This window comes from Labrus mixtus, chromosome 13 (assembly GCF_963584025.1).
Source record: "Labrus mixtus chromosome 13, fLabMix1.1, whole genome shotgun sequence".
NCBI classification, from domain to species: Eukaryota; Metazoa; Chordata; class Actinopteri; order Labriformes; family Labridae; genus Labrus; species Labrus mixtus.
In genome coordinates, this window is record NC_083624.1 from 386,862 (window position 1) to 414,042 (window position 27,181).

General features: G+C 41.0%; 3 protein-coding genes across 5 annotated transcripts; all 3 read right to left on the reverse strand.

Moving 5' to 3' along the window:
* Positions 1–1,509: 1,509 nt before the first annotated feature.
* On the reverse strand, positions 1,510–2,680 carry LOC132987504 (trace amine-associated receptor 1-like). Its single transcript, XM_061054622.1, has 2 exons — positions 2,477–2,680; positions 1,510–2,316 (listed from the first exon to the last, which is right to left on the reverse strand). Exons 1-2 carry the CDS (start codon positions 2,654–2,656, stop codon positions 1,510–1,512), a joined length of 987 nt encoding a protein of 328 aa, XP_060910605.1. The 5' UTR covers positions 2,657–2,680.
* A 4,430-nt stretch (positions 2,681–7,110) lies between these two features.
* LOC132986569 (trace amine-associated receptor 8a-like) lies at positions 7,111–8,262 on the reverse strand. The gene is made up of 2 exons (XM_061053024.1): positions 8,099–8,262; positions 7,111–7,939 (listed from the first exon to the last, which is right to left on the reverse strand). Exons 1-2 carry the CDS (start codon positions 8,260–8,262, stop codon positions 7,111–7,113), a joined length of 993 nt encoding a protein of 330 aa, XP_060909007.1.
* A 1,200-nt stretch (positions 8,263–9,462) lies between these two features.
* LOC132986568 (alpha-tectorin-like) lies at positions 9,463–21,720 on the reverse strand. 3 transcript variants are annotated; one of them, XM_061053023.1, is made up of 19 exons: positions 21,566–21,720; positions 20,454–20,522; positions 19,614–19,711; positions 18,551–18,778; positions 18,327–18,410; positions 17,983–18,088; positions 17,771–17,900; positions 17,356–17,599; positions 16,578–16,734; positions 15,521–15,596; positions 15,349–15,411; positions 14,511–14,713; positions 14,029–14,160; positions 13,254–13,441; positions 12,332–12,486; positions 11,951–12,196; positions 11,692–11,854; positions 11,391–11,483; positions 9,463–10,185 (listed from the first exon to the last, which is right to left on the reverse strand). In XM_061053023.1, exons 2-18 carry the CDS (start codon positions 20,506–20,508, stop codon positions 11,391–11,393), a joined length of 2,421 nt encoding a protein of 806 aa, XP_060909006.1. In that variant the 5' UTR covers positions 20,509–20,522; positions 21,566–21,720; the 3' UTR covers positions 9,463–10,185. The 3 variants fall into 3 exon arrangements, with proteins under 3 accessions (XP_060909006.1, XP_060909005.1, XP_060909004.1); XM_061053022.1 differs by having other exon boundaries at positions 9,463–10,154; positions 11,365–11,483; XM_061053021.1 differs by having other exon boundaries at positions 11,365–11,483.
* Between the last annotated feature and the right edge of the window lie 5,461 nt (positions 21,721–27,181).

The following is a 27,181-nucleotide window of genomic DNA, read 5'->3' on the forward strand; positions in this document are numbered from 1 at the left end:
TGAGTCTGTAAAGTGGTAATGCAAGGGTTGTTCCAGAGGGAAGAAGAGGGTGGCCTGGGCAATACTTCCTTTTAAAAAAATAAAGTGGAGCAAATATACTTTTCATCATTTCTCAATTTCCTGATCTGATAAAAATAATCCTCCACTTAAACTGTGATCTCATTAAACAGAACAAAATACCCTATTAACTCAATAAATGCGGAAAACAAATGTTCGTAAAACAAAAACACATTTTGTTATTTTTGCTGGTCATATTTTTGATCCACCCGCCACCTTGGCCGATGAGTCAAAGAGTTGATTTCGGACTGTGCCTGGATTTGACATCTGCAGGTGCATACTATTGAAGTGGATAAAACATAACAATGGAAGGAAGGGTAGCCTTTATTTGACAGAACATTTGGGGAGAGATAGTGGGGAATGACACCAACATTACATTTTAATTTGTGTTTTTTATTTTTCATATCACATATTTTATTAAAATTAATCAGATAGGGCAGAACTAAAGTTGAGGTGGTGAGTTTAAATGTGGGACTTGTGTTGTGGTATTTTTTTCCTGTCCCTTGTCTTCGTTACAACTGTGGGTGTTTCATTTGTTGATGCAAGAAGGGTGGTTCTCTTTCTTGTATATTCTAAGATTTAAAACTAAATCTTTAAAAAATGAGTAATTGTCAAAAACTGTAAACATGTTGGTGCAATGTGATTTTTGAAAGAATGTAAAGGTAGATAGATCTTTATTGTCATTGTGTTTTATACAACGAAACTCTCTAAGTATAGCAAGGCAAGTGTATTTATAAAGCACATTTCAACAAGGCAATTCAAAGTGCTTCACACAAGACAACAAAAGCATCATGACAAATGAAAACAAGCATTAAAATAGAAAATTAAAAAAACCCCAAGACAAACAATTTACAATCACAGAAGATTAAATTTAATATATGTTAAAATAAGATAAATAATTAAAATGAAATTAATTTGAATTAATGGTGTATTGATGTTTTGTGTGACTTCATTTTCAATGTTTCTTCCACTTGGATGCTTATGACTGAGACTGAGATGACAAAGTAGTCATCTATGAAACATATCCTTCATCAAAAATATACTATTAATATTTCTTATGAGTAATTTTTGATTATATTCATGTCAAAAATGAAACAAGTCCTTCATATATTTTTAATGTTGAAAGGGAAGTTTTCAGACTCCTAAGCTTTTCAAATCATAAAATATGAACAAGGGGTTTTCTAAAAATCCCAATAGTAATGGTTTTCAGTGAAAGTTTAAGAAAAAGAATGAAAGTGAATTCAAAACAACCTTCGACCTGGTATCAAACACTTTGTAAAACCAAATGTGCAAGCTCTGTTAAGGTTAAGAGATTACAGAGAGTAACAGAAAGTTGTTTCTGAGATCAAAAAATTTGAAAAGACAACTGTTGTTAAAAAAAGATTCAGTTGTATTCATGGATCATAAATATGCACACACAAAAGCATTTTTCAGTCTTCCTACAGTGTCTCTTTAAAGTATATTGGCCTTATGTGAGTCAGGTTGCAGTATCCGTAAAGTCACAATACGTCTAATAGCTTTTCTAAACCATGGGTAAAAAAGGGCATAGATGGTAGGGTTGAGACAGGAATTAAAATACATCAAAAAAATCATGAAAGTCTCAATTGAGGAGCCAATTAAGATGTTATGGCCTGCCAGAAAAACACAATAATATGGACAGTAACACATCAGAAAAACAACTATCAGAATACCAAGTGTTGTTGCTGCTTTTAGCTCAGATTTTTTAACTTTCACAGTTTTTGAATGCTTAAGTGAGACATTTGCAATTTGGGACTTCATGGCACGAGCCTGAGACAGAGCCACCACAAATACTCTCATATACATAATAATGATAATGGTTATGGGAATAATGAAGCCAACAACAAGATCAACAGTTCCTACTATGTTAACCACACATTCTCCTTTGCAGGAAATATACCTGCCTGGTTGCTTAAGGTTATCAAATAGAAGGATAATGCTATATATTCCAGAACAAATCCAACACAAGAAAACACAAAGTGTAGCCATTTTTAAAGTCACTTTTGTCGGGTAATGCATAGGGTCACAAATGGCCACATAACGGTCTATAGATATGAGCACCATGTTTCCTACGGAGGCACAGACTGTGATTATGGGTATCAGAAAATATAGCACACACATGAGGTCACCCAGGATCCAGCAATTCTTTGCCCGGAGGACTTCAACCGGCATCACCAAGAAACCCACAAGAAAATCTGAGACAGCCAGAGAGAGGAGGAGGAGGTTGGTGGGTGTGTGGAGCTGGCTGAATGAAGAGAATATCACAATTGTGAACACTACAAAAAATATTACCAAACTTTTGAAATATTTAAAAGCCACATAGTAAACAAGAAACTTCAGAGTTATGATTTAACAGCTCACACATTTATGTAAAATCGTTAAGCATTTGTTACGAGGTTACTTGCCTGAAGTGTGAGATGGAGATAATGACCAACAGATTGAGAAATGCAGTGAAAAGAGACACCAAGTAAAGCACAATGTTGCGTAGCCCAGTGCTGGAGTCAGGAGGTTCTGGTTTCCTGCACGAGCTGTTCAGGAGTTGAGGAAAGCAGAGTTCCGCCTCTTTCATGGTCTCTGTCATTAGAAGGACTAGAAGCTTCTGAGCTCTGGCAGCTTTCTCACCAAAGCTCTCAGACATTCTCAATTGACCCTGTCCTTTATACCTCTTGTAAAATCCTGCCCACTTCTCCTTCCCTCTTGTGACCCTGACCTATCCATGCACCGTCAATCAAAATACTACTTCCACCTATCCAGGGCCGAGTGGCAGTGGCAGCAGGTTAAGCAAATTGACCCAGACGGCCCTCTCCCCATCAATGTTTTCCAGTTCCTACAGGGGGATTCCAAAGTGATACATAGCAAAATGGGTAATGGACGTTATCCAAGCGTGTTCTGGGCCTTTCTTTCACCACCTGAACTTGTCCCCTCACAAGATTGCTGTTCCTGTCAGCACTCTCATTCTTTTCGGCACTACCCACAGCTCTTGACCATTGGTGAGGGTTGGAATTGAGATAGACTGGTCAATTGAACGCTGATGATTCACCAACCTGGCTGTCAATTTCCCAATCCATTTTACCCTCATTGATAAAGACAGCAAGATACTTGAACTCCTTCATTTTTAGGCAGATACTTCCCTCCACACCCAGAGGAAGCAATCCACCATTTTTGGGTGGATAACCCTCTTTTAGACCTGTGCTGAACTTTACACTCACCTACAAAATACCCAAGGCCTGCTGGAGGTCCCAGACTGAAGAAGTCAATAAAATAAAAAACATGATCGGTGAAAAGGTGGCAGCCTTTCTGAAGACCACACACACCTGAAACATGTTTGTATTTTTCCTGAGGATTTGGACACAGCTCTCACTTTGTTCAAACAGAGACCTGATGGCTTATTGACATTGACATTGATATTGTAATGGCTCAATGGCCCCAGCACTAAATATTCACAACAGAAGACCCCACATGACCCTCCAAGGGACATGGTCCCATGGTCCCATGGCCAGGACAGAACCTGCATAGATTCTTCTGTATTAAAGGTTCGACAATCGTTCCCAGTCTGGGAGCAGTTCTCCACTCCTGCTAAGAACAGCCTGGGACAATCCCTTCTCTGACTTCCTGAGTCATCTGACGTTTTGCCAGAGCATCCTTGGTGCTAATCATAAATGCTTCTCAATAGCCTCCCTGAACCCCTCTCACACCGGATTATTGCTTCCCCCATTACAGAAGGCACAGCCCCCCAAGCCATTGGAGACCTGTGGTTTACCAAGCTCAAAAGGCCTTCTTTACAGCTTGTGTTTACCAGTGGGTTCTTAGGTTGCAGCCACTACAGGCACTGATGGTTTTCTGGCAGCATTTACTAGCAGCTGCTTCCACATTAGAGGTTTTGAACATGGCCAAATCAAACTCCATACCCCCAACCTCCCGAGTATGCAGGGGACTTTTTTCTGGAGATGGGAGCTGAAGACCTTGCTTTAACAGATCTATTTAACATATCCCACTTCCAGAGATGGCCATGACTTGCCTGAAAGCCAGTAGGAACAGGATGGCATCAAGAGCTTTCCTTGTTGTTGCAATAGGTTTTTGGACTTTCTTGATTGTTGACAACTGCATATGGTCCAACAATTTAAAGGTTTCTCCTTGCAATGATGGATTTCTTGTTAATTTTGAATGTTGAGGTTTCAGTCTACACAGTAGATTAGGGAATGTCTTGTAGACATATGGTGTAAGCCAGTTAGTGAGGATTGGTTTGGGCAATCGTTTGGGCGAGCAGGGCTGCAAACCCACTTGTTAGTGTGGTTTGGCCAATAATAATATTATGACCAACAGATTGAGAAATGCAGTGAAAAGAGACACCAAGTAAAGCACAATGTTGCGTAGCCCAGTGCTGGAGTCAGGAGGTTCTGGTTTCCTGCACGAGCTGTTCAGGAGTTGAGGAAAGCAGAGTTCTGCCTCTTTCATGGTCTCTGTCATTAGAAGGACTAGAAGCTTCTGAGCTCTGGCAGCTTTCTCACCAAAGCTCTCAGACATTCTCAATTGACCCTGTCCTTGTCACTTAGATGCTTATGCCTGACACAATGTAAAAAAAATAAAGGAAGGACATATTAATCTAAATACAAGGCAGATGTCCTTACAAAATGATAACTGTATTGATAAAGTTGTCAAAACAAAAAATATTTTGGATTCTGGTGATGAGCAAACTTTCTGTACTGATGTTTCAATGTTGCATCACAAATGCTTCACTATGACAGTGGGATCTCTGCAGAAGAATTTAGCTGACTGTTCACTTTTATTTTTTTTATTTTTTTGGTTTAGTAGTATTTGCATTCTGTGTTGATGTTAACTTGTTTTGTCTCACAGTAACCCCTCTCATAACAACGATGTCATCATATGGCACTAATGAAAGCAAGTGTGAAAATATACCGTGAGGAACACATTATCTACAAGCAGCTAATTAAACACTGAGGGTGGTGCAGAGCCCTATGGGATTTCAAAACACACTTTATGTTTGAAGTTGAAACTCTGAGTCGTGTACAATAAATGTGTTGTTTTTCCATGATTTTTTCTGAATGAAAAAAACCCCAAACCCTTTATGGATATGAACTCTATAGCCACCTTCTTTCACTAGTGCAGTATCCACAAACATGGTTACATGTGCATCTGCATGATTGTAGAGCAGATGTACAAATGTGTGTATGCAGGGTCCGAAATGGTCCGCCAAGCGCCAAATGCGGGTAAATGTTTGATCAAAAAGTCATAAAAACTATGCTATGAGTATTAAGCATGTTTGATGTAGTCTAGCTGCAGCTACTTTTCCCTGCTCCTCTCTCTGCTGTCATGACTGTCTGTGAACATGCGCACCTACTTACATTTAGTGCTACAGTGCTCAGTTTATCCGTAATCTGTACGGACCGAGGCGTGAACACATGTAATCCGCTCAAACGGTTGGTTCGACTTTTCTCCGTTCACTCTCACCATGTCTTCAGCTAACTTAGCGATAGCAACGTCATAAGTCTGTGAACATCTCCACACACACTCTGTGAAACAACGTTCTGTTACAGACACTTAAGATATCCTAGCAGACGCTAAATGTAAAGGACAGAACTCTGTTCTTCCTGCATCAAAAGTCCAACAATGTAAAATAGAATTTTCACTTTTATTTTTATTTTGTATTTATGGTGTAAAAACTAGGACTTCAACTGACATCCTTGATATACTGTACACTCACCTGCCACTTTATTAGGTACAGCTGTTCAAATATCTAATCAGCCTATCACATGGCAGCAACTCAATGCATTTAGGCATGACGATCTTCTGAAGTTCAAAATGAGCACCAGAATGGGGAAAAAATTAGATTTAAGTGACTTTGAATGTGGCATGGTTGTTGGTGCCAGACGGGCTGGTCCGAGTATTTCAGCAACTGTTAATCTGCTAGGATTTTCACGCGCAACCATCTCAAGAGTTTACAGAGAATTGTCCAAAAAAGAGAAAATATCCAGTGAGCAGCCGTTCTCTGGGTGGAAATGCCTTGCTGATGCCAGAGGTCAGAGGAGAATGGCATGACTGGTTAAGATAGAAAGGCAATGAAGGGATAGAAAGGCAACAGTAACTCAAATAACCCCTCGTTACAAACCGAGGTCCCTGTGTACTAATTGAGCATCATTTAAACGCCACAGACTACCTGAGCGTTGTTGCTGACCATGTCCAACCCTTTATGACCACAGTGTACCCGTCTTCTGATGGCTACTTCCAGCAGGATAACACACCATGTCACAAAGCTCACATCATCTCAAACTGGTTACTTGAACGCCATGAGTTCACTGTACTCAAACGGCGTCCACAGTCACCAGATCTCAGTCTATAAGAGCACCTTTGGGATGTGGATGTCGGTTTGACTTAATTCTCCGTTCACTCTCACCGTGTCTGCAGCTAACTTCATCACGTCAACGTCATAAGTCTGTGAACATCTCCACACAGACTCTGTGAAACAGAGCTGCGTTACAAACACTTTAGATATGCTAGAGGACGCTAAATGCACGCTTCACTTTTCTCTTCCATCACATGCAGCAGGAGCAGTCAGAGATATACACAAGTCAAATAATGAGCAGGCTGATTATATCAAGTGTCTCATATTGTCAAAGCTAAATCAGGAGAAAACTTGTTTTGAGGATTAATAATTTATTATTCTCTGATGGATTTTTGTTTTTAGTCTGTAATGTTGTAATGCAGGGGCGGTTCAGAGGGGAGCAGGGTCTGTGAACTACTGCCTACAAATAATACAAAAAATAAAGGCCAGCAAATATATTTTTTTACAATTTCTCAATTTCCTGATCAGATGACATGATCGAATTTGTGACTTAAATTTGTTATTGATTAAACAAAACATAACGCCTTCTCAATTAAATGTACTGTAACAGATGTGTATAGGACACAAAAACAAAATTTGTTATTTTGGCCGGTAAAAAATATGTTTGGCCGGTGAATTTTTTCATCTACCTGCCACCTTGGCCGGTGAGTCAAAAATTTAATTTCGGACCCTGTTCACAGTGCTCTTTGCAGTATGTTGGTCTCACAGGAACCGGGTTTGAGTATCTTAAGAGTAACAATAAGCTTTACAGATTTTCTAAACCAGGGGTAAAAAAAGGCGTAGATCAAGGGGTTTAGACAGGAGTTGAAGTAGAACAGACATATGACAAAAGCAGCAGATGAAGCGTTGAGCAAAGTGTCCTGTCCTGAGAGTGTTACACAGAAATATGGGCAAAGGCATAAAAGAAACACAACTATAACAACCCCAAGAGTCCTGGCTGCTTTCATTTCAGATTTCTTGGCAGTAACAGTCACTGAACTTTTGATCGAGACTGCTGCAATATGAGACCTCATGACACGAGCCTGAAGCACAGCCACAACAAATACACACATGTACAGAACAATGATGACGGTGACAGGACCAATAAAGGAAAAAAATAGATCTGCAAGTCCAGCAACATAATCAACAACAACCACACACTCTCCAGAGCAGGAATTAAACTTGCCTGGTTGTTTCAAGTTATCTTTCATAATGATACTGTTGTACAGAACAGAACAGACCCAACATAGACAAGTGCAGATTATAGTTCCCCTCACAGTCACCTTTGTAGAATAGTGCAGAGGGTCACAAATGGCAATATAGCGATCGATTGATATGAGCACCATGTTTCCTACGGATGAGGATGTAATTATGAAATCTAGAATATAATACAGATTACACATAAAGTCACCGAGGAACCAGCAGCCGTCTATGAGGATGATTTGAAAGAACATGAGGAGGCCCACGAAGAAATCTGAGACAGCCAGAGAGAGGAGGAGGAGGTTTGTAGGAGTGTGGAGCTTCCTGAAGATAAAGACAGCATACATATTTACATCACTTTCCATTTCAGAAGATTACACAAGACCAGGTCAGGGCAAAATTAGTATTAGGATAGAGTTCAAGTTTTTGATTATTTAAGTATTTAAGCAACCATGTTAAAAAATAGATCAAATAAATGAATACTTGAAGTGTGAGATGGAGATGATCACCAGCATGTTGAGAGATACGGTGAGCATTGAGATGAAGGACAGCACAATGTAAATTAGCACAGTGTCCGAGTGAGAGCTCTTTGGCTTTGTACAGGAGGTGTTGAGTTGTGGAAAGCAGAGTTTGTCTCCCTCCATCATCAGAGAGACAGAGTGGCAGAGATGTGAAGTTTCCAAGCTCAGGCAGTGTTTTAAACAAAGGTCAGACGTTTTATAATTAATGTGGACCATTTGTTCCTCCTCTAAGATTCCTTCTGTCTTGGGGACTGATGGGCCCCACCCCTTGCTCTATACACCGTCTTAAAACGTTTTTATTTCAACATAAGTTATTCTCCATCATGTCAAAATAATTCAACTTCTCAGCTGGACTCTAAGTTGTAGAACGATATAGAGCGTTTTCTAAGAAAAGGCCAGCTTTTGCTAAATGTGGCCTCTTTCCTAGCTTGAATACTTAAAATACATGCAAGTAAAACCTCATTTCTAATACAAGTTGGGACAACTGGGGCTCAGTGGTAGAGTGGGTCGTCTCAACCGGAAGGTCTTTGGGGATCCTCAGCTCCTGCAGCCATGTTGTGTTCGATGTTTCTCTGGACAAGACATACCCAAGTTGCCCCTGTTTTTTCATCAGCAGTGTATCAATCTGTATGAATGGAACTGTTAATACTGATGGACTCTTGACATAGAAGCCTCTACCATCATTGTGTGAATTTGTATGAATATGTATGTATGTCCTGCGGTGTAAAAAGTGCTTTGAGTAGGCTGAAGACTAGCGCTATACAAGCTCAAGTCCATTAACCATGATTTGCAAAACACCATGTTAACTTTAAAATAGCTCAAAGATAACATGAAACTAACAACTTTTGTTGTTTTGGGGGAATTAAATGCCCAATTTGAAACCGTCATGTTTCAAAACAGTTGAGACAGTGGCAAAAAAAAAAGGCTCAATTATTGCTGAACCATTCTTCTCTAATTTCCTGCCTGATGCTTTGGACATGGATGCCATATTGAGTGAGATCTTAGCATGGTTTGAGAACCCGTTGAAGTTTGATAATTATCATCATAATCGACATGCTGAACCAACTTGTCTTTATTTCCATCCCCTACGACGAACGCAAAAAGAGGAGGTTCTCTAGGAACTACACGGTGTCAGACCCCCCCCCCCCCGGTCTGTTCGATGGCCACGTCTGGCCCATGTATTTGAAACACAAGAACATCACCGCTCAGTTCCTTGCTGCTTCTGTGAGTAGCTGCTTCTGCTTCTTGCTGGCCTGTAAGCCGGTTAGCAATTTATGTCTCTTTCTACTTTTAAAAACCCAGAAAAGTAGACTCAGGAAAATCTCATAGCTTGTTATATCCCCATACTTTTTATTGATTATATACAAACATAACAAAGGAAGATAACCCATACAGTATGTTTTGATCTTGGTGATCCCCAACACTAAGGATTGCAGGTTTTAATTTCAAACAATGCCCACAATTTGTCCAATACCAGAGAATGTAAATACAACCACACATTCAATCAATCAATCAATCAATCTTTATTTGTATAGCGTCAACTCATAACAAGTGTTATCTGGAGACACTTTACAAAAAGCAGGTAAAAGACCTTACTCTTTGTTATTTAATATTACAAAAAAACAGGTAAAAATGCCACACTCACAATTGCCATTCCAGTTCTATTTTTCTATAAGTCACTAATTTATTATTTGCTCATATATCCGATCTCTGAGCATCTATGTTTATAAGATCATGAAACAAGAATTAGTTGTTCCTTCTTCCAGGTGTTAATTGGATTTCCTGTCGAATGCCCCTAATCTAATCAACACCTTTCCAAAACTACAGTAATCATTTTTATTATGTAGGGAGAGAGAAAGCCAGAAACCCAAGGAAAGATCAAAACGATTTCTCCGGCTAGAGAATATCAGTGCACTCATCAAGTTATTATAAGTAAGCTTGAATACATTAAGCACAAAAGTAACTGGTGGACTCTTCATAAGAACAGATCCAAAATGGGACTCATATTGGGTCTTGACCTCAACAGTCAGTCTGAATCTCAATGGAAACCTGCAAAGGCAAACAAATCTTAGTTACTGTGAGTTGAATATATTTATAATACAAAGCATATTGGACAGTGCAGTGAAATGAAAATTGCATGGAATCATCAATCATTTGTGGTGAATGTGTGCTACACAAATCATCATTTGCTTATTCGATCAAATATGTCTAAGTTCCCGCAACATGGGTTTATCTCAGCTAGACTTTTAAGTCAGCTGGTTTTGTTGCCACAGAGGACAGTCAGAAGAGAATACATGTGCTAGAAAAAGGCAAAATATTAAGTTATTGGACAATAATGAATGTAGGCCAAATCCAGCCATATGGGCTCTGTATGAGGCACATTTTTTAATTTATTTTTTTATTTGTCAATTTTATTTAATTCAAAGAAACAATAAAGTTAAGAAAAACAAACAAACATAAAATCTCAAATTTTGAATGAAAAGGAGCATAATATCTGCCCCTCTTTCACAAAACATTAATTAAAACACAACAGAACACTTGATTCAAAAACTATTAAAATTGAATTAAATTGGCTGCAGGCAAACACAGCCACTGGCAGCCCCATTGTAAGTCCTCCTTACCAATTCATTATACACAAAGTATATCACAATACATTTTTGTTACAGCATCACGAAACAAAACAGTATCTCACTGACATATTTCCACATATTTATTCAACAAACTGGCTTTAATTTTTCTTTTAAATATCTTGTTTGATTTTGATTCTTTAGTTTCTCTGTTGAGATTGTTCCATAAACCAATTCCTTTCACAGTAAAACAACGTTCCCTCAATTTGGTTCTGAATCTCGGTTTATTAAAGATCTCTGTTCCTTTTAAATTATAACGGCTTTCCCTTTTTTCAAATCTGTTTTGGATGTTATCATTAAGGGCCCTCAATCAAAATCACAATTTTCATGTTGGGCTTCCATTGAAAGGACATGGCATTATGATGGCTGGAAAATGGCATTCTATTGAAGATGTGTTAACCTCTCCCTGCATGGTTTTGGTGGAGGCACTGTTACCAATCTGCACGACTTTTCCTTCTTAATGTGCAGAGTTTTGCAAGGTATAAGCACACCTTTGCATACGCCCTTATTGATGTACTGGGGACTATCTGCTATTTTAAAAAACACATGTTTTGGAAGGACAATGTTTTTTTAAATGACGTGATATCCTTCAATGCTTTACCAGTATAAGAGGAGTGTTGAGCTTGCCTAATAAGTCCAGGCCATGGTGATTAAGGCAGGGTTCTCATCCTCATAACTTGACATGATAGATCTACGCCATCTCCCGGCCTGGCTGCATTTCTGAAAGGCAATTTAAATCAGAAGCCTTTTTTGTCATTGCACAGATGTAAAACGAAATAAGGTGCTTCTTCATAGTGGTGCATACATACAATTTAAAAGCAGGATTATTCCGCACATACAACAAAATAAAATACAGACAATAAAATTGCAATAAAATTGTAGTGCATTTAGTGCATTTGTCATAATATTGAGAAACCTGCTGACATACCGGTACACAGTTGCCTCCCTGCATGACACAAAGCTGTACTTTGCAGTGCAAGTAGACGTCACCAGTCAGGCCAGTGAACTGGAACGTTTTGAAAGAGAACACGTTGTACGGCCCCCTTCCATTGTTCTCTATTGTCACTGTGTCATCAGCAGGATTAGGGCAGCTGCTCAGAAGCGTGAGAACAGACATGAAAGACTTGCAAACAAAACAAAAACCGAAATACAGGTTTATTGCCAATGAGCATATCTTTGTGTCTCACCCTTTGATGATTAGGTCATATCTCAGATTTCCACTTGGCGAAGGCTGATTTGTAGCCCAGCAGGATTCAGTGACAAATTGGACTACATTTTCATCCAGCCCTTCTGTCTTAAGCACCACCCAGATTCTCTCATTCATTTGGATATTGGTACTTGATTCGATGGTTCCCAAAAGTAGAGGATCTGTATAGGCCTTCATTGTCAGATTGTAAATCCATGCTCCAGAAGTAATCTGCTGGTCCACAGAGCTGCAAAGAACAAAACTCAAATTTCAGTGTTCAACTTGTAAACATCCCCACTGCACAAAACTCCTGACTGCATACAAAAACCAAAATGAAGCAAGTTAGCCTTCTTATGGAAACAAAATACTGGAAACTTCTTACCTCTGTTTGAGTTTGATGGCTAAGCTCTTGATATCCGGCTGATTGTAAAAACAGGAGAAGTCGATATGCACTCGGTCGTGACGGTAGATATGGCCAACTATGGAGTTGTTCTGTGTCATGATGGTGTTCTTGTAGATAATTTTGCTGTCATTTGCCTTAAATGGTCACATAGACATTAGCATTAAACATGCACTTAATGTTGAACTTTTAAAGTTTTTTACTGCAAGCCCTAACACAAAAAGATGATGTTGGAGTTGTGTAAAGCCTGGCTCAGACTAGAGTTTTAAAATCCCACCCGATTTTTTCAAATATGGTAGCATCACGCACATCAGGAGAAGCTAAACAGAAATTCTTCTTCTCTATAATCTCAGCATGCACTCACTACAAGATATGAAAATAATGGCACATTATCACATATTACAGGATTTTATTAAGCTTATCTTGCCCAGACGGGGAGCACACCACCTCACGTCCTCTGCGAGCAGCCTGGAGTTAAGAACACCCCCACAATTTTCAGGAAAAGGGAATCGGCTGAAGCCTGAGTAAGGCTTAAGCTGGTCACAACACTTTGTTTGAGCTGTCTGAAAGCAACAACCTGTGACTTGTCCACCATAAAATAGTTGTTTCTAAGGTTGATTTAATAGCACAATCATTTTCAACAGGGAGAATGGTGTATCTCCCATGTCCACATTGCATTGTGTAAAATGTGGCCCTCCAAGAAACTCTGTCTTTCCAGGAACAAACTGGAGTTTTGTGACTAAATTTCTTGGCTCACCAGATCACCAGCTCAAAAAAGAGCTCAGTTGTCAGTGCTACAGTGCTGTGATCATACCCTCACAATAAAAAAATAAAATCAAGTTTTTTGCAGGATGTTAGGAGGGATTTGGCTGTGTTGTTAATAAATCATATAGCGGTTACACACCTTGACCACTGTACCACAAGTTCTGCTGCTGTCAAACTTGAACGTCACCATGTGGGTCTCGTCCTTCATTTCCCCTTTGCAGGTCTGGTCATTGAGGTGTAAGGCAGAGTAATCGATGCCCTCCTCTTCCAAGAGACAATTAGCCAGCGTTACCGCAGCTGAACTGTGCTCGCAGGCAGTTGGCTCACCTGCACAAACGAACAAAAATGTAGCATTTGCCCAACTTTTGAGTCATAAAAGCACATATAAGAAACATGCTTAGATAAATTCAACATTAAATACATCCTTGAAATGTATTTAATGTTAAGATTAAGATCCTTAATTTAATTTGCCTCTCCAGGTACCACCCCAAAATCCTAAGGCATCTTCTAGGCTATATTGCAACAGGCTGCTAGTAGTTTTCTTTGCAAGAGGTAAATAGAAGTATTTTAAAATTGTGATTAGTTGTTTCTAACCAGTTCCTCTTCCGTGATAAGTCACAATTTAAGTTTTTTAAATTGGTTGACAGCACTGGTTTATTATTTTACATTTGGCCCCAGCAAGTAACATACCAGGCAGATAATCAATCATCTACCGAGTGCCTATAAGATCAAGACAGTAAATATAGTTTTTACAACCCTTAAACTTTAAAATGTCACTTTTAAGTAGGTGTTGTGGAAGAAGACAAGATTGTTCTGAGCTATTCCAAGAAACTGAAACAATCCTTTTATCTCTAATGAAACCTGATTTGTGGCACCAATTGTGACTTCCTTAATTTGTGTAAAAGGTGACTCACCGTAACTGCTTTCTGATCTGTACTTGGAAGCAAATATGGCGCGACAAAAGCAGCGAGGTTCCCCGCCATAGAACTTCTGACCACAGAACTCGTGATCACTGCAGAATTTATCCTGGCAGGAGTTCTGAGCATCTGCAAACATGGACAAATATTTGGTAACAATAAGCACACCCAATTTTTTAATGAACTAATTTTTCTGCACACAGTTTAAACCTTGTTACAGCATTGTAAAAAAGTTAATCGAGTTAACTTGCAGTTTTACAGGAAATGTTCTCCGATTTCTAAGATATGAGAATTTTTGTATCTCAATGGATGTTTATTTTTCTGACATGAGCTTTTAATTCCCTTTTTGTTTAGATAGTGCTAAATTTAAAGCTTAAATTATTAGAACATTTCGAAAGGTGCTTAAGATTTAAAAAATAAGTATTTCAGGCTTCACATGTCATCTTGAAACATATCCAACAGTCATTACGAAACCTTACAGCAGCTGGTCTTTGTCCTCCAGTCCTCCACCTTCACATTTCCTTGTTTGCTGCAGACCATGGTGTAGGTCTCTAGTAGCTTGCATTTGAGATCGTCCACTGCAGGGTATTTGCATAAAGTGTTTGTGCAGGCAGTTACGAAGGGCTCTGGGCTGATGAGGTTGTGACAAGCAGTGAAAGGAGCCTGCTTCAGGAGATTGCACCTTATGTGAAAATTTGAAATCAAAATTATTTAATCCAGTACTCCCTTTTAACCAGTTGAAATAAGTCTCAGAGCTCCTCAAAACATGTGTGTGAAGTTTCTTGTTCTAAATCCACTCTGATCCTGTATTTGATCATGCCTATAAACCCCTCTATTTCAGCCCTGCTCAGAACAGGCTGTTTCTGTGTCTGTACCTTTAAATATGTAAATGAGCTGCGTCTGACCACACCCCTCTCTGGAAGGGCTCGGGTGTACTTGGTGCTTTCTCACTCCATGTCCTATTGTTTACGGTGAGAAGGCAGACTCGGAGGGCAGAACAAACACCTAGCTGTGGGAGTGTCACCCACCTGGGGGAGGGGCTACTGCCCTTTGTGATGTCATGAAGGGAAAACATTGGACGACCGTTCCCCTATAGGACAGATCTGACCAATCAGATTCAACGATGTAAATCCTATATTTTTATAAAGATCTGTTGTAAATTAAAGATCTAGTACAAGCACCATCTAGTAAACACTGTGGCTCAAACAGCTCAACAAAGTAATTAATAGGATTGTTCACTGACGTTTGGCTTTATTTGTGTTAATTTGATGATGTCGAAGTTCAATTTCCCTTTAAACTGATAAAATTAGTGTTTACCATTTAGCTTGGGTGTCACAGTTTATAGTACTGTTAGCAGTGTCATCATGCGGTACCTCACACCTACAAGGACAAAAACAGCAAATAATTAAAGACATTCCAATATCTTCAAACTAAAAGTAAGATGATACTCCATAATTTGTATGATTAGAGTGTCAGTAAGACATCTTACCCGGCGGAACTGTATTCAGCAACCTTTTCTCCGCTGAAAGACTTGCTGGATCCTCCACACAAACCTTGGACGGTTCCTTTGGGTCATGGGCAGATGGAGGAGAAAACGCACCACATGTGAGTTTTTTAATAGCAGTATACTAAAAAACAATTTATATACGAGATAAATCCTTCCAGTTGTTGTAAGCAGATCAATACCTAATCTATCATATCTACTAGGGATGTGCATGACTAGCAGAATTGATGGTTAAACAATGTCACCCTCGCCAGGTGGCACCAGAATTCCAAGTCAGTTAACCAAATTATAATATTTTCATATGTCAGTCAATTGATGTGCCCTAACTTTTACACAGCAAGCCACCACGGAACCCTGTGCACAGGAACCCCTGGCAGTAAATGCTGATGTAGCTAGCATGCTAACTTTAGCCACACTCTGCAAACCAATTTAACATATTTTTTTTGCAGCAGCTGGGATCCTGCTCAATCTCAAAAGTAAAAACGTCATAACCACAATGACTAGATAAGATATTTTCCCCCTCAACTTAAATACATAGTGCACAATTGTTCCTGTTTTCTGAGTGTTTTCTGATTTTATACTTGTCAACTAGTGTGAATTCAAATATCCTTTTAACTGACTGGAAAATTGGGGGCCTAAAACATCCCTAGTATTAATGGAAATATACTCAGAAGCCTTCAGACATGCATTGCACTCATTAATAGCGTGAATAGTTGTTTTCATTACTATTCTTCATCAGTACTTCAATGTTCGTTGCTATGTAGATGATACAATTTGACATGCCCCAGATTCAAAACCAAACCAGACTCTTGTTCCCTCTGCCTTTGATGCTTTCTAATTAACTAGATCCCGTCTTAATCATTGACTTGTTTTGAACAAAGACATTCTCCTTATCAACCTGTGACACTGCTGTCTGTCTTTGGACTTTAAAAGACATCCTTAATGCTTTCAGTGAGCTATCAGTTGCCGCAAATTGTGAGAATAGATTGTTCTTAAAAGCTTTTATTCAACGTTGAACTTAACATTCAGTAGGTCATCGTACCTGACAGTTGGATGAGTGCTTTGTCGCCATCAAAGAAGACAAAAACCATGCCGTTGGAGGTTGATATTTTAGCAGTCACTCCTGTTTTGTCCTTTGAGAGCTCGACACCGCTGAACACCTGAGCTGTGGCATTGAGCTTCAACACATCACCATTCAGCTTTATGACAGCAGAGTTTGGAGGAAAGAGGCAGAGGAGACACTTTGTTCAAATGTTGTTTTCTGTCAGGGGATTAAAATCATCTTTTTTTCTTTTGATTTATTTTAAAGTGGTCATATGTTAACAGCAACATTCATCAAGTCAAAGATTTTTAAAATGTAAGATGTGAAACATTCAATCTGAAACTCTCGAAAAGGTTGTTACCAAATTTTAAGAGCAAAAAAAAATGGGGGACGCCGGAAGCCTATTGGTTAATGTGTGCCCCATGTGCAGAGGCCAAAGTCCTCTAAGCAGGCGGCCCAGGTTGGAATCCAACCCATTGCTCTTCTCTTGCTCTCTGTCTCCGAGATTTCTGACTCTATCCACTGTCCTATCTCTAAATGAGGGAATAAAAAGTCAAAAAATAAACCTTCTATAAAAATAAAAAAATAATTAATCAATCAATAAAACCCTGCAAACCAAGTTGTTTGCACTATTGGCAAACCCTTTGTGCAGGCATCCCTGAGCAGAGCAATTAGTTTCCCAATATTTTGGCTCTCATGGCTTCCAAAATAGTATGAGGGCTAACAAATCGTGCAGCTAGGAGACAATGAGTCTCTGTTGTATCAGTGGGTATCATACCTTAACTCTGCCACCTTGTTCCAGAGAAACCTTAACACCTGCCCCATCCAGACGCAGTACCACATTGTTCAAAAAACTGACATCTTTGCGGCGTCTTTCCTGGAATACCCCATACACCTTGAGCCCTGGGATTGACCCGGGGCTCAGCAGAGTGTACCCACACCTGTCCGGGACAGTGTGAACTTTGCCATTAATATCGATGACGGTTGAGCCGGCCACAGTGCACACATTTCTCGCGGCACAACTGACAGAGAAGTAGAGAAATGGATCAAAACATAATACAGTTGAAACATGTTTAGCAATCATGCAATACACTCATTAAGTCCCTTCAAAAGGTTTTACAACTAAATCTGATCCATATCAAGTTTTTATCCTGCCATGTTTCAACATTTCCACCATTTCTTCAAATATTTACCTCCCATCGCCCTGGCAATGCTCCATGGGACCACAATCGCTGACTACTCTTGCAACTCCATACACATCGCAGATTATAGCAGAGCAGGTGTCTTGGTCATATGTTGTTGTATTTGTCTTATAAACAACACCTAGGAGTTGGAACGTTTTTTAGATCATATAGCGTAATTAATATAACATATTAGACTGCATTAGAGGAGTGGACCTACTAACCTGAGAGTCTGCATCCGCTCACATCTGCGATGACACCAGTATTTGTTTCAGATATCTGAAATTTCAGCTTGGAAACTGTTTGGCTGTTGACTTGTGAATCTGCCTCCTGCAAAGTTTTAAAAGCAGACAAAAAGTTAATTTCTATGAATCTGAGAATGCTCACAGGTCTGAATCAAAAAGGTTGAAAAACAAAACTTCACATCAAAATTACACAAGGTGAATTTGAAAAGCATATTCATATTTTATTAATTTTTGGCAAATGGGAGCAAGGCATTGCATCCCCAACTGCTTGGGCGCTCCTTCATAGCAATCTACTTTTCTAAAAGTTGTACATTTACACTTACCACTTCAGTGTGTGTGTAGCCTGAATATGTCTTGATCGCCAGAATTGCTTGAGCCCCAAAGTTGCCAAGTTCAACTTGTTCAACCTTAAAACAAGACATGGAGACCAAAACAAGAAAATGGTTATCTGATCTTCTTTCTTCATAACCCCATCTCAATACATGAGTCGTATTAAAAAACAAAACACACTACAACAACTTTAATAAGACTTTAAAAAAATACCAACTTCATCATCTTGACTGTTCTTTAAAGGGATCACATTGACACAACTCCCAGCATGCTTCAGGTGTGGCAGAAGTTGATGAACCCCAGAACCAGGAGGTATTTTTCTTGTCAGAACTGTCAGGTCGCCTCTGTCAGCGGCCCCTCCAGACATCAGAATACAGTCGTTTTGGATTCCAGGTGAGTACAAGCTGTTGAAGCAGAATGCAAATTTGTTTGCATCGAGGCTCACCTGTTGAAAAAGCACAAACTCTGATTCCAAGGACAACCACAGTTTATATAATAATTGTACATTGGACTTACTATATATTGTGCTTTTTCAGAATACTCAAAGAACACCAACAAAACAGTGAAACCAGTACAATGGAGAAGACCCTGTCCCCCCAGGGCGTCAGTCTGCTTCAACAAACCATAGAGTGAGGTAGGGGAGCTTAGACAGGTAGGGGTTGTGGAGGGCTACATTATCGATGTGATGAATGTGTGGGTGAGGATATCAGCGGCTGAAAATGAGTGTGATGGACGGAGATGGGCAATATTTTTCAGATGAAAAAAGGCGTTTTTCTAATGTGTTTTGATATGTTGTTCGAAGGAGAGTGTTTGATCGAAGATGAAACCTAGGTAACAGACATAGGGGAAGGGAGAACAGTAGAGCGGGAGAAGTTGTGGGTGGATTTGATGAGGGATTTGGGACCAATGATGATGACTTCCAGTGTTTCCCCTAGGTTTACAGCTTTGGGGGGGTGGGGGACACACAGTGACTCTATCCACTATCCTATCTCTACAATAAAGGCACAAAAAGCCCAAAAATAAATCCCCCCCAAAAAACTACTACTACTTGACCTTCAAGGGGGGCGGGGGGGCGAGGGGGCCGGGCGGCCCCCCTAATATAATGGTAGGGGAAACACTGACTTCTGATTTGTTACAGTTAAGTTTGAGAAAAATCATTTTGAATCCAAAATGAATCTAAATTGTTAATGAAATTTGACCTCCAGTGGAAATGTACACACATTGACATTATGTACAGGTAAAGTGTAAAGGCATGCAAGTGTATCAAGTCTATAACTCACATAGACTTTCTCATATTTCTGTCCGAAATAGGTGATGGGGCAGGACGAGATGTTCATCTCCCCAGAACTGGTAAATGCCTGGTACATTGCAGCAGAACCTGAAGATACAAAATAAATATTTCACCCAAAAGAAAACAGTAAAGGTCACCTTTAGGAAACCAGTGGTAAAAGGCCAACAAAACTAACGCTTTGGAGGAAAGACAGTTGGGTTCAGTACAAGAAAAAGAAGGATGAACAAAGTTGACAGTATGATCCAAACCAACTGAAAGGTTGCATATGATGCAAAATCCACTTCACCATGTTCCTCTAACTCCAACATGTGTCTCTAGTCTGTCTACAAACCCCCCAATGATGAGAAAAGTCCATCCTCTCCGTCTTGCTCCACTTTTCAGAAAATGTGTGCTCAAACAGGCCGTTTGGAGATTTTCCCTTCATGACATCACAAAGGGCAGTAACCCCTCCCCCAGGTGGGTGACACTCCCACAGCTAGGTGTTTGTTCTGCCCTCTGAGTCTGCCTTCTCACCGTAAACAATAGGACATGGAGCGAGAAAGCCCGAGTACACCCAAGAATTGGCCAAAACATGGTGTTGAAAAATACTGAAGAACCGAAACTTTTGACAACCCAACCCTGGCCCTCTCTGTTGCTTACAAAATCCATCTATCAGAACTCTAAACACTTCAGAAAATAATTTAACTGCACTATAATGTGTGTTTGCATAATGTGTCAGACTATTTATTTAGGTTTGATAATTTCCCAGTGTCCATACGGGTTACCCCCAAAGTGGGTGCAGCATGAATAAAGTCAGTGTAGCGCTCTTTTAGGTGTGAAGCCTTCTCACCTGTCAGGAGGCCGAATGCAGGCAGGTAGAGTAGGAAGCAAAACATGATGGTCATCAGCTGACCTCTACCTTAAACAGATATTACAGAAAAAAAGTGTAACTTTAAATAATTCAAAGTTGATTGACAAAACATCCTTATGTAGATAATGGGGTCCATCCATCCATTATCTATATTGCTTTTTGGGGTCGCAGGGGGCAGGAGCTGATTTCAGCTGTCATTGGGCGAGAGGCTGGGTGCACCCTGGAATGATCACCCTCAGATGCACGGGGGAGACCAGAGAGAACATGCAAACTCCACACAGAGGATTCAAACCAGGAACCTCCTAGCACTAACCACTGCACCACCGTGCAGCCCCCAGGAGGAGTTTATGAGATGGCAATAATAATTTGAATAACGATGACAATGATTTGGATGATATGTAAGGGATAACGTAGTAAAGTGAGCGGATTGTTATTGCAGAATGGGGCCCGGACCAGGTGAGCATTTTGTGTCAGTGTCCTGTCATACCCTGAAGGGGTTCCTCTCCTTTTAGTATTCAAATTAAACCGAACATTTCCACTGAAGGTGAATCAAGGTGAACAGATCGACATGAGTCAGTGCAGCACATTATTACGTTTTACTGCCTCGTCATTATCGGAGTTTGTTTACATCGTACACCTCCATGAGATTCTGGTTTAGTTTTTACGTTAAGTACATTCTTTACTTTTGTAAATTTCTCTGTCATAGCGAGCAGATTTAGCGTCTTTTAACTCTTCTCCCGTTTTCCAACAGTAAACATGCTGACATATTATCCAACCTTCTTTATGCAGATTGCATTTAGTCCATAATTATGTGTAATTACCCAAACAGAATCAAATGTTAAACAAATCTGTGTAATTAATTCTGTTAAATATTTCAACATTGTGACAGATTTAATTTAGTCAAGTTTTCTCAAATTTCTAAACACTCAAAGATGTTTTCATGAATTGTCTGCAAAGTTTGAGCCACTGTGATAAAAAATCTGTGCAGGTTTATTCTTTCTTCAGACTTTTCAGTCTTAGTTTTAGATGTTTTCTCATTTTAAGTGTGTCATATGAATCAATAAGTTCAGGTAAAAGGTGAAAGTTCTTACCCTCTGGAGGAATTGGACAAAGCAGGCAAGCAGTGTTATGTTAAAGAAGAAGCTGACTTTGTCTCTGTGTGGAGGACACAGCACACCCGTTTTGTCTCCCTCTCTGTCTATATTCTTGTCTACAATTTTGTTGACTCCTCATCAAAGTGACACACAAAAAAGTGTCACGGATTCTTTTGGCCTTCTGTCTCGTCAAACTGGCTTCTGTCACGACACATTCCAGTTTGAAAATACTCCGTAATTACCTGAGTGATTCTGAATAAGACCAGTGTAATCTGATCAACACCTCATTGTGTCTATTAAAAGATGTGTTTTAGAGGAGGGCAGCCACATATTAATTAGCTAGATAAAAGTCACTGGTGCTAGAACATTTTATTCCACACCATTACTAATAAACATCTGTTGTAAAGGACTTCATTTTTAACCTTTATTATTCGTTCCCCAAAGACCTCAGGGATATTATTGATGCCATATATCGTTTTAAATGATCCTATCAGAATATGCCTACAAACTTGTTTTTACCAAACGACCTTTGTATAAATTTCCCAGTAATCTTTTGACATGATTTTATGTGAAAAATAAACATTTTGACAACCTCAGAGCAGCCGGAGCCTTGCTGTCCCCCTGAGATCTCAGGCGCCACCCCTAGGGGGCCTGGACCCCAGGATGGTTCCCCAATCTTTGGTCATTGTGTGTTAAATATGTTGGTCATGTGGAGGTTGATTAAAATCCTTAAACATACAATAAATACTACAGCATCTGTTTGTGCTGACATGCTAACCTTCATTTTAAACCTGCCAGCCTGTGAAACAGTAATTGTCAGATATAGAAACGGTTTAAATTAGTTACCCATCTCTTGTTTGCTTTAGAATAAAGAGTCTGTGTTTTGTCTACTGCTCCAAAAGAACAATATCCTGAGGCACAAATGTTCACATCAAGTGATCCGGTGTGGAATGCAACAGGGCAGGAAGACGTTGACAGATTTATTATAGTGATGACACAGATGAGTTTTACCTCCGGGGAAGAACTCTTGACAGATGTAAAGGCAAGGTGTGCCAATCACATCACAAACATCATAAATCTGACAGAAGAAAGCTCACATAGACACTAATGATCTCTTTCATAGGTTAATTTAGCTACTGTGGCAGGAGGTCAATGCACGGGGGGAGCTACATATAATGGAGGTCTTAAGTAGTATGTTGAGTTTTGCTTGTGTATTAGAGTAGATTAGAAAACTTTATTGATCCCCATCAGGGAAACTAATTTGCCAACTGGTTAATTCATACACAACAAACATTATCAACAGTACAATCACAGTACACAACAAGTACATAAATAACAAACACCATTGAAACCATTTGGGACGTAATTTACAGCCATGAGTCACAACTGAAAATGTTAATTAAAATATTGAACTGCTGCAGGAACAAAGGAGCTCCTGAGTCGTTCAGTGGAACATTGAGGCATCACTAGTTGCTCACCAATAAAGCTTCAGAGTCCATTACAAACAGTGTGTAAAGGATTGCCTTTAAAGATAACCAGAGATATCTTTTGAGCCAAGTTCAATTCATCTGTTTCCTTTGCGCTGAATGGATTTCAGTCCTTCCAACTACCATTAAAGGTCTTTCAAGCAACAATACTTTTCCTGCTTAAAGTAGCAGTTTCAAAGTCGATCTTATAGTACAATAATTCTAAACTGGGAGAATGGCATGCCTCCTCTGTCCACAGAGTGCCCCAGTCGCCTGCTTTCAGCTGTTACTTTGGCAGCAGGCCTCTTAAGCACTAGTTCAGCTTATAAGCAGCCAGTTAGGCCGTTGTAGTGGAAAAATACTATCTGTCTGTTGCCTTCGTCTGACCTTAAAAGATTAGGATGTTTGTGCATCATTTAGCAATTAGAAACTGTTTCTCTGTATGGCCTGGGTCTGTATCTCCAACAGGAACACTCCTTTGTGGCCTCGGTCTGTATCTCCAACAGGAACACTCCTTTGTGGCCTCGGTCTGTATCTCCAACAGGGACACTCCTCAAGATCTGGGTACAGCATGACCTTAGATCAGTGCCCTCCTGACAAAGGAGTTTCTGTTGGTGTTCTTCCGTACCAGGTGCCTTATAGAAGCTTGCATAGATAAATCACCAGACAAACTAGCAGAAGGCGTAGTCACTAGGGCAAGCTGAAACCAATGATGATGTTATGAGAGTGACTGAGCATGCGCCGTACTCTGAGCATGCGCCGTACTGAGTGGCAGCACGTCCTTGTAGCTCTTGCAGTTTGTTTGTATCAAGTGTGTTTTCGCGTGTTTTCGTTTGTGCTTTTTTTTGACCGACAATGACTACAGCTCCGGTGAAAGTTGTATTCACAAGGGAAGCACTCCTTGCGTTGCAATGGACCAGGCGTGGAGTTAAACACACTATCCCGGCTGAGCTGAAGGAGCCGTATCGTGGATGCAGAGCTGGTGCTAAGCTAAGGGCTAAGCTAACATCTAGGAGAAGGAGATACAAGCCGGTTTTACCATCGATTATCATGGGGAATGTCAACTCTCTGTCTAACAAATGTGATGAGCTGGAGGCACTGGTGAAGAACCAGCGGGCATACCGGGAATGTAGTCTTATGTGTTTTACGGAGAGCTGGCTGAATAACAACATCCCGGACTCCTGTGTTGAGCTACCCGGCTTCACTGCTGTACGGGCGGACAGAGACACCAGGATGAGTGGAAAGAGCAAAGGTGGGGGACTGATTCTGTATGTGAACACTAAATGGTGCAACCCCGGTCACATCACTGTAAAAGAGAAGATCTGCTGTCAGGATGTTGAACTGTTGGCGGTCGGTATCAGACCATACTATGTACCGAGGGAGTTTTCTCACATCGTCGCCATTGTTGTTTACGTTCCACCGCGCGCTGGGCCGGCAGTAGCCTGTGACGTCATTCACGAGACTGTCGCGAGAGTACAGACCCAGCACCCTGAAGCATTCATCGTGATATCAGGAGATTTTAATCATGTCAGCCTCACCTCCCATCTGACCGGCTTTGCACAGTACGTTGACTGTCCTACAAGAGAAAACAGGACACTTGATCTGCTGTATGCAAATGCCAAGGAGGCATACAGTGTCTCATCCTTTCCACCACTTGGCAGATCAGATCACAACCTGGTCTTTCTTCAGCCTTCCTATAAACCCTGCGTACGAAGGCAGCCTGCAACTACCCGCACATTCAGGAAGTGGTCACCAGAGGCCGGTGAGTCTTTGAGGGCCTGCTTTGAGTGCACGGATTGGGATGTACTGCTGGAGTCACAGGTAAATGATAATAACTCGGACACTGACATTGATAGAATGGTTGACTGTACTACAGACTACATTATCTTTTGTAGGGACACTGTCATGCCAACGAGGACTGTACATTGTTTTTCAAACAATAAACCCTGGATCACCAGTGACATTAAGACACTCCTAAACCAGAAAAAGGAGGCCTTCAGGAATGGAGACAGGGAGAAGCGCAAGGAAGTGCAACATGAACTAAAGAGGAGTTTAAAGCAGGCCAAGATGGACTACAAAAGGAAAGTGGAGAGAAAGCTGCAGCATAACAACACTAGAGAGGTGTGGAGGGGTATGAAGATCATCACCGGCTACAAGCAGAAGAACTGTCAGGCAACAGCGGGTGGTGTGGACAGGGCTGATGCGTTCAATCACTTCTACAACAGGTTTGACACGGCAGCTGGTGTCGACCCTGCACCTGCCAGCACAGCCTTGCCCATCTCCTCCCCCATCGCTTTAGCTGCGGTTTCCCCCCCTCCACCTTCTCCCCCACACCAACACCGTGGCAGTCCCATCACTGTGGCTGCACCTCCTCTCACACCTGGGCCCCCCCTCTCCTTCACAGCAGACGAGGTGAGGAACGAGCTAGGGAGGCTGCGCCCAGGGAAAGCTGCTGGCCCGGATGGTGTGTGTCCGAGACTGTTAAAGGTCTGTGCAGCTCAACTGGCTGAGCCCCTCCGGAGGATCTTCAATCTGAGCCTGCAGACAGGGAGGGTCCCGGTTCTGTGGAAAACATCATGTCTTGTTCCGGTACCCAAGGCCGGGCGCCCGGCTGAGCTGAATGACTACAGACCGGTGGCCCTCACATCGCACATCATGAAGACACTGGAGAGGCTGGTTCTCCGCCACCTGAGACCACAGACTGTACATGCACTTGACCCCCTACAGTTTGGTTACCAGCAAAACATTGGAGTGGACGATGCTGTCCTTTTCTTGCTCCACCGGGCTTATTCTCACTTGGATGAGCCGGGGGGTTATATGAGGATTATGTTCTTCGACTTCTCGAGCGCTTTTAACACCATTCAACCATCAGCACTCAGAGGAAAGCTCGAAAAGATGGGTGTTGAGCCCTCCTTTACCTCATGGATCACGGATTACCTGACAGGAAGACCACAGTTCGTCCGACTGGGGAAATGTGTCTCCAGAACAGTGGTGAGCAACACAGGCGCTCCACAGGGGACTGTTCTTGCTCCATTCCTCTTTACTCTGTACACAGCGGACTTCAAACACAACACTGAGTCCTGCCACATTCAAAAATACTCTGACGACACAGCTATTGTGGCGTGTGTGAGGAAGGGTCAGGAGGGGGAGTACAGGGATCTGGTTAAAGCTTTCACTGATTGGAGCGAGAAGAACGGTCTCCTTTTGAATACCTCCAAAACCAAGGAGATGGTGGTCGACTTTTGCAGGTCGAAGCCCCCACCTAACCCAGTCAACATCCAGGGGAATGACATCGAGATTGTGGAAACCTACAAATACTTAGGGGTGCACCTAGACAATAAACTGGACTGGTCCGTGAACACAGATGCCCTCTACAGGAAGGGACAGAGCCGACTATTTTTCCTTAGGAGGCTCAGGTCCTTCGATGTCTGCAGTGAAATGCTGCAGATGTTTTACCACTCAGTTGTGGCGAGTGTCCTCTTCTACGCTGCCGTCTGCTGGGGAGGCAACATAGCAGACAAGAACATCAGACGGCTGGACAAACTGGTCAAAAAGGCTGCTTCGGTGCTCGGGAGGAGTCTGGATCAGCTGAAGGTGGTGGTGGAGAGACGCACACAAAGTAAACTGCAGGCCATCACGGACAATGCCAGCCATCCTCTACACCTCACACTGGCAGAACAGAGGAGCGGCCGCAGCAGACGACACATCTCGCTGCGCTGTAGGACTGAGCGGTACAGAGCATCCTTTGTCCCCACAGCCATCAGACTACACAACACCTCAGTCGAGGGCAGGGGCTTATTGTGACTCTCTCCCACTCTCTCTCTCTCTCTCTCTGCCCCCCCTCACATGCACACATACACACATACGCTCAATGGACAATAGTGCAATACTTATTTATTTAATATCTACCTCCGGCTCTTCTTTTTTTATATACAATTTTAATTATGTGCAATATTGCTCACTATTTTATTTATTGACTTTTATTGACTTTTATTGTTTGTCCAATTTTTTGTTTGTTTGGTTTGTTTTATTTGTCTGACTACGTGAGCTACTGGATACCTGAATTTCCCCAAGGGGATGAATAAAGTATCTATCTATCTATCTATCTATCTATCTATCTATCTATCTATCTATCATGTATCACTCA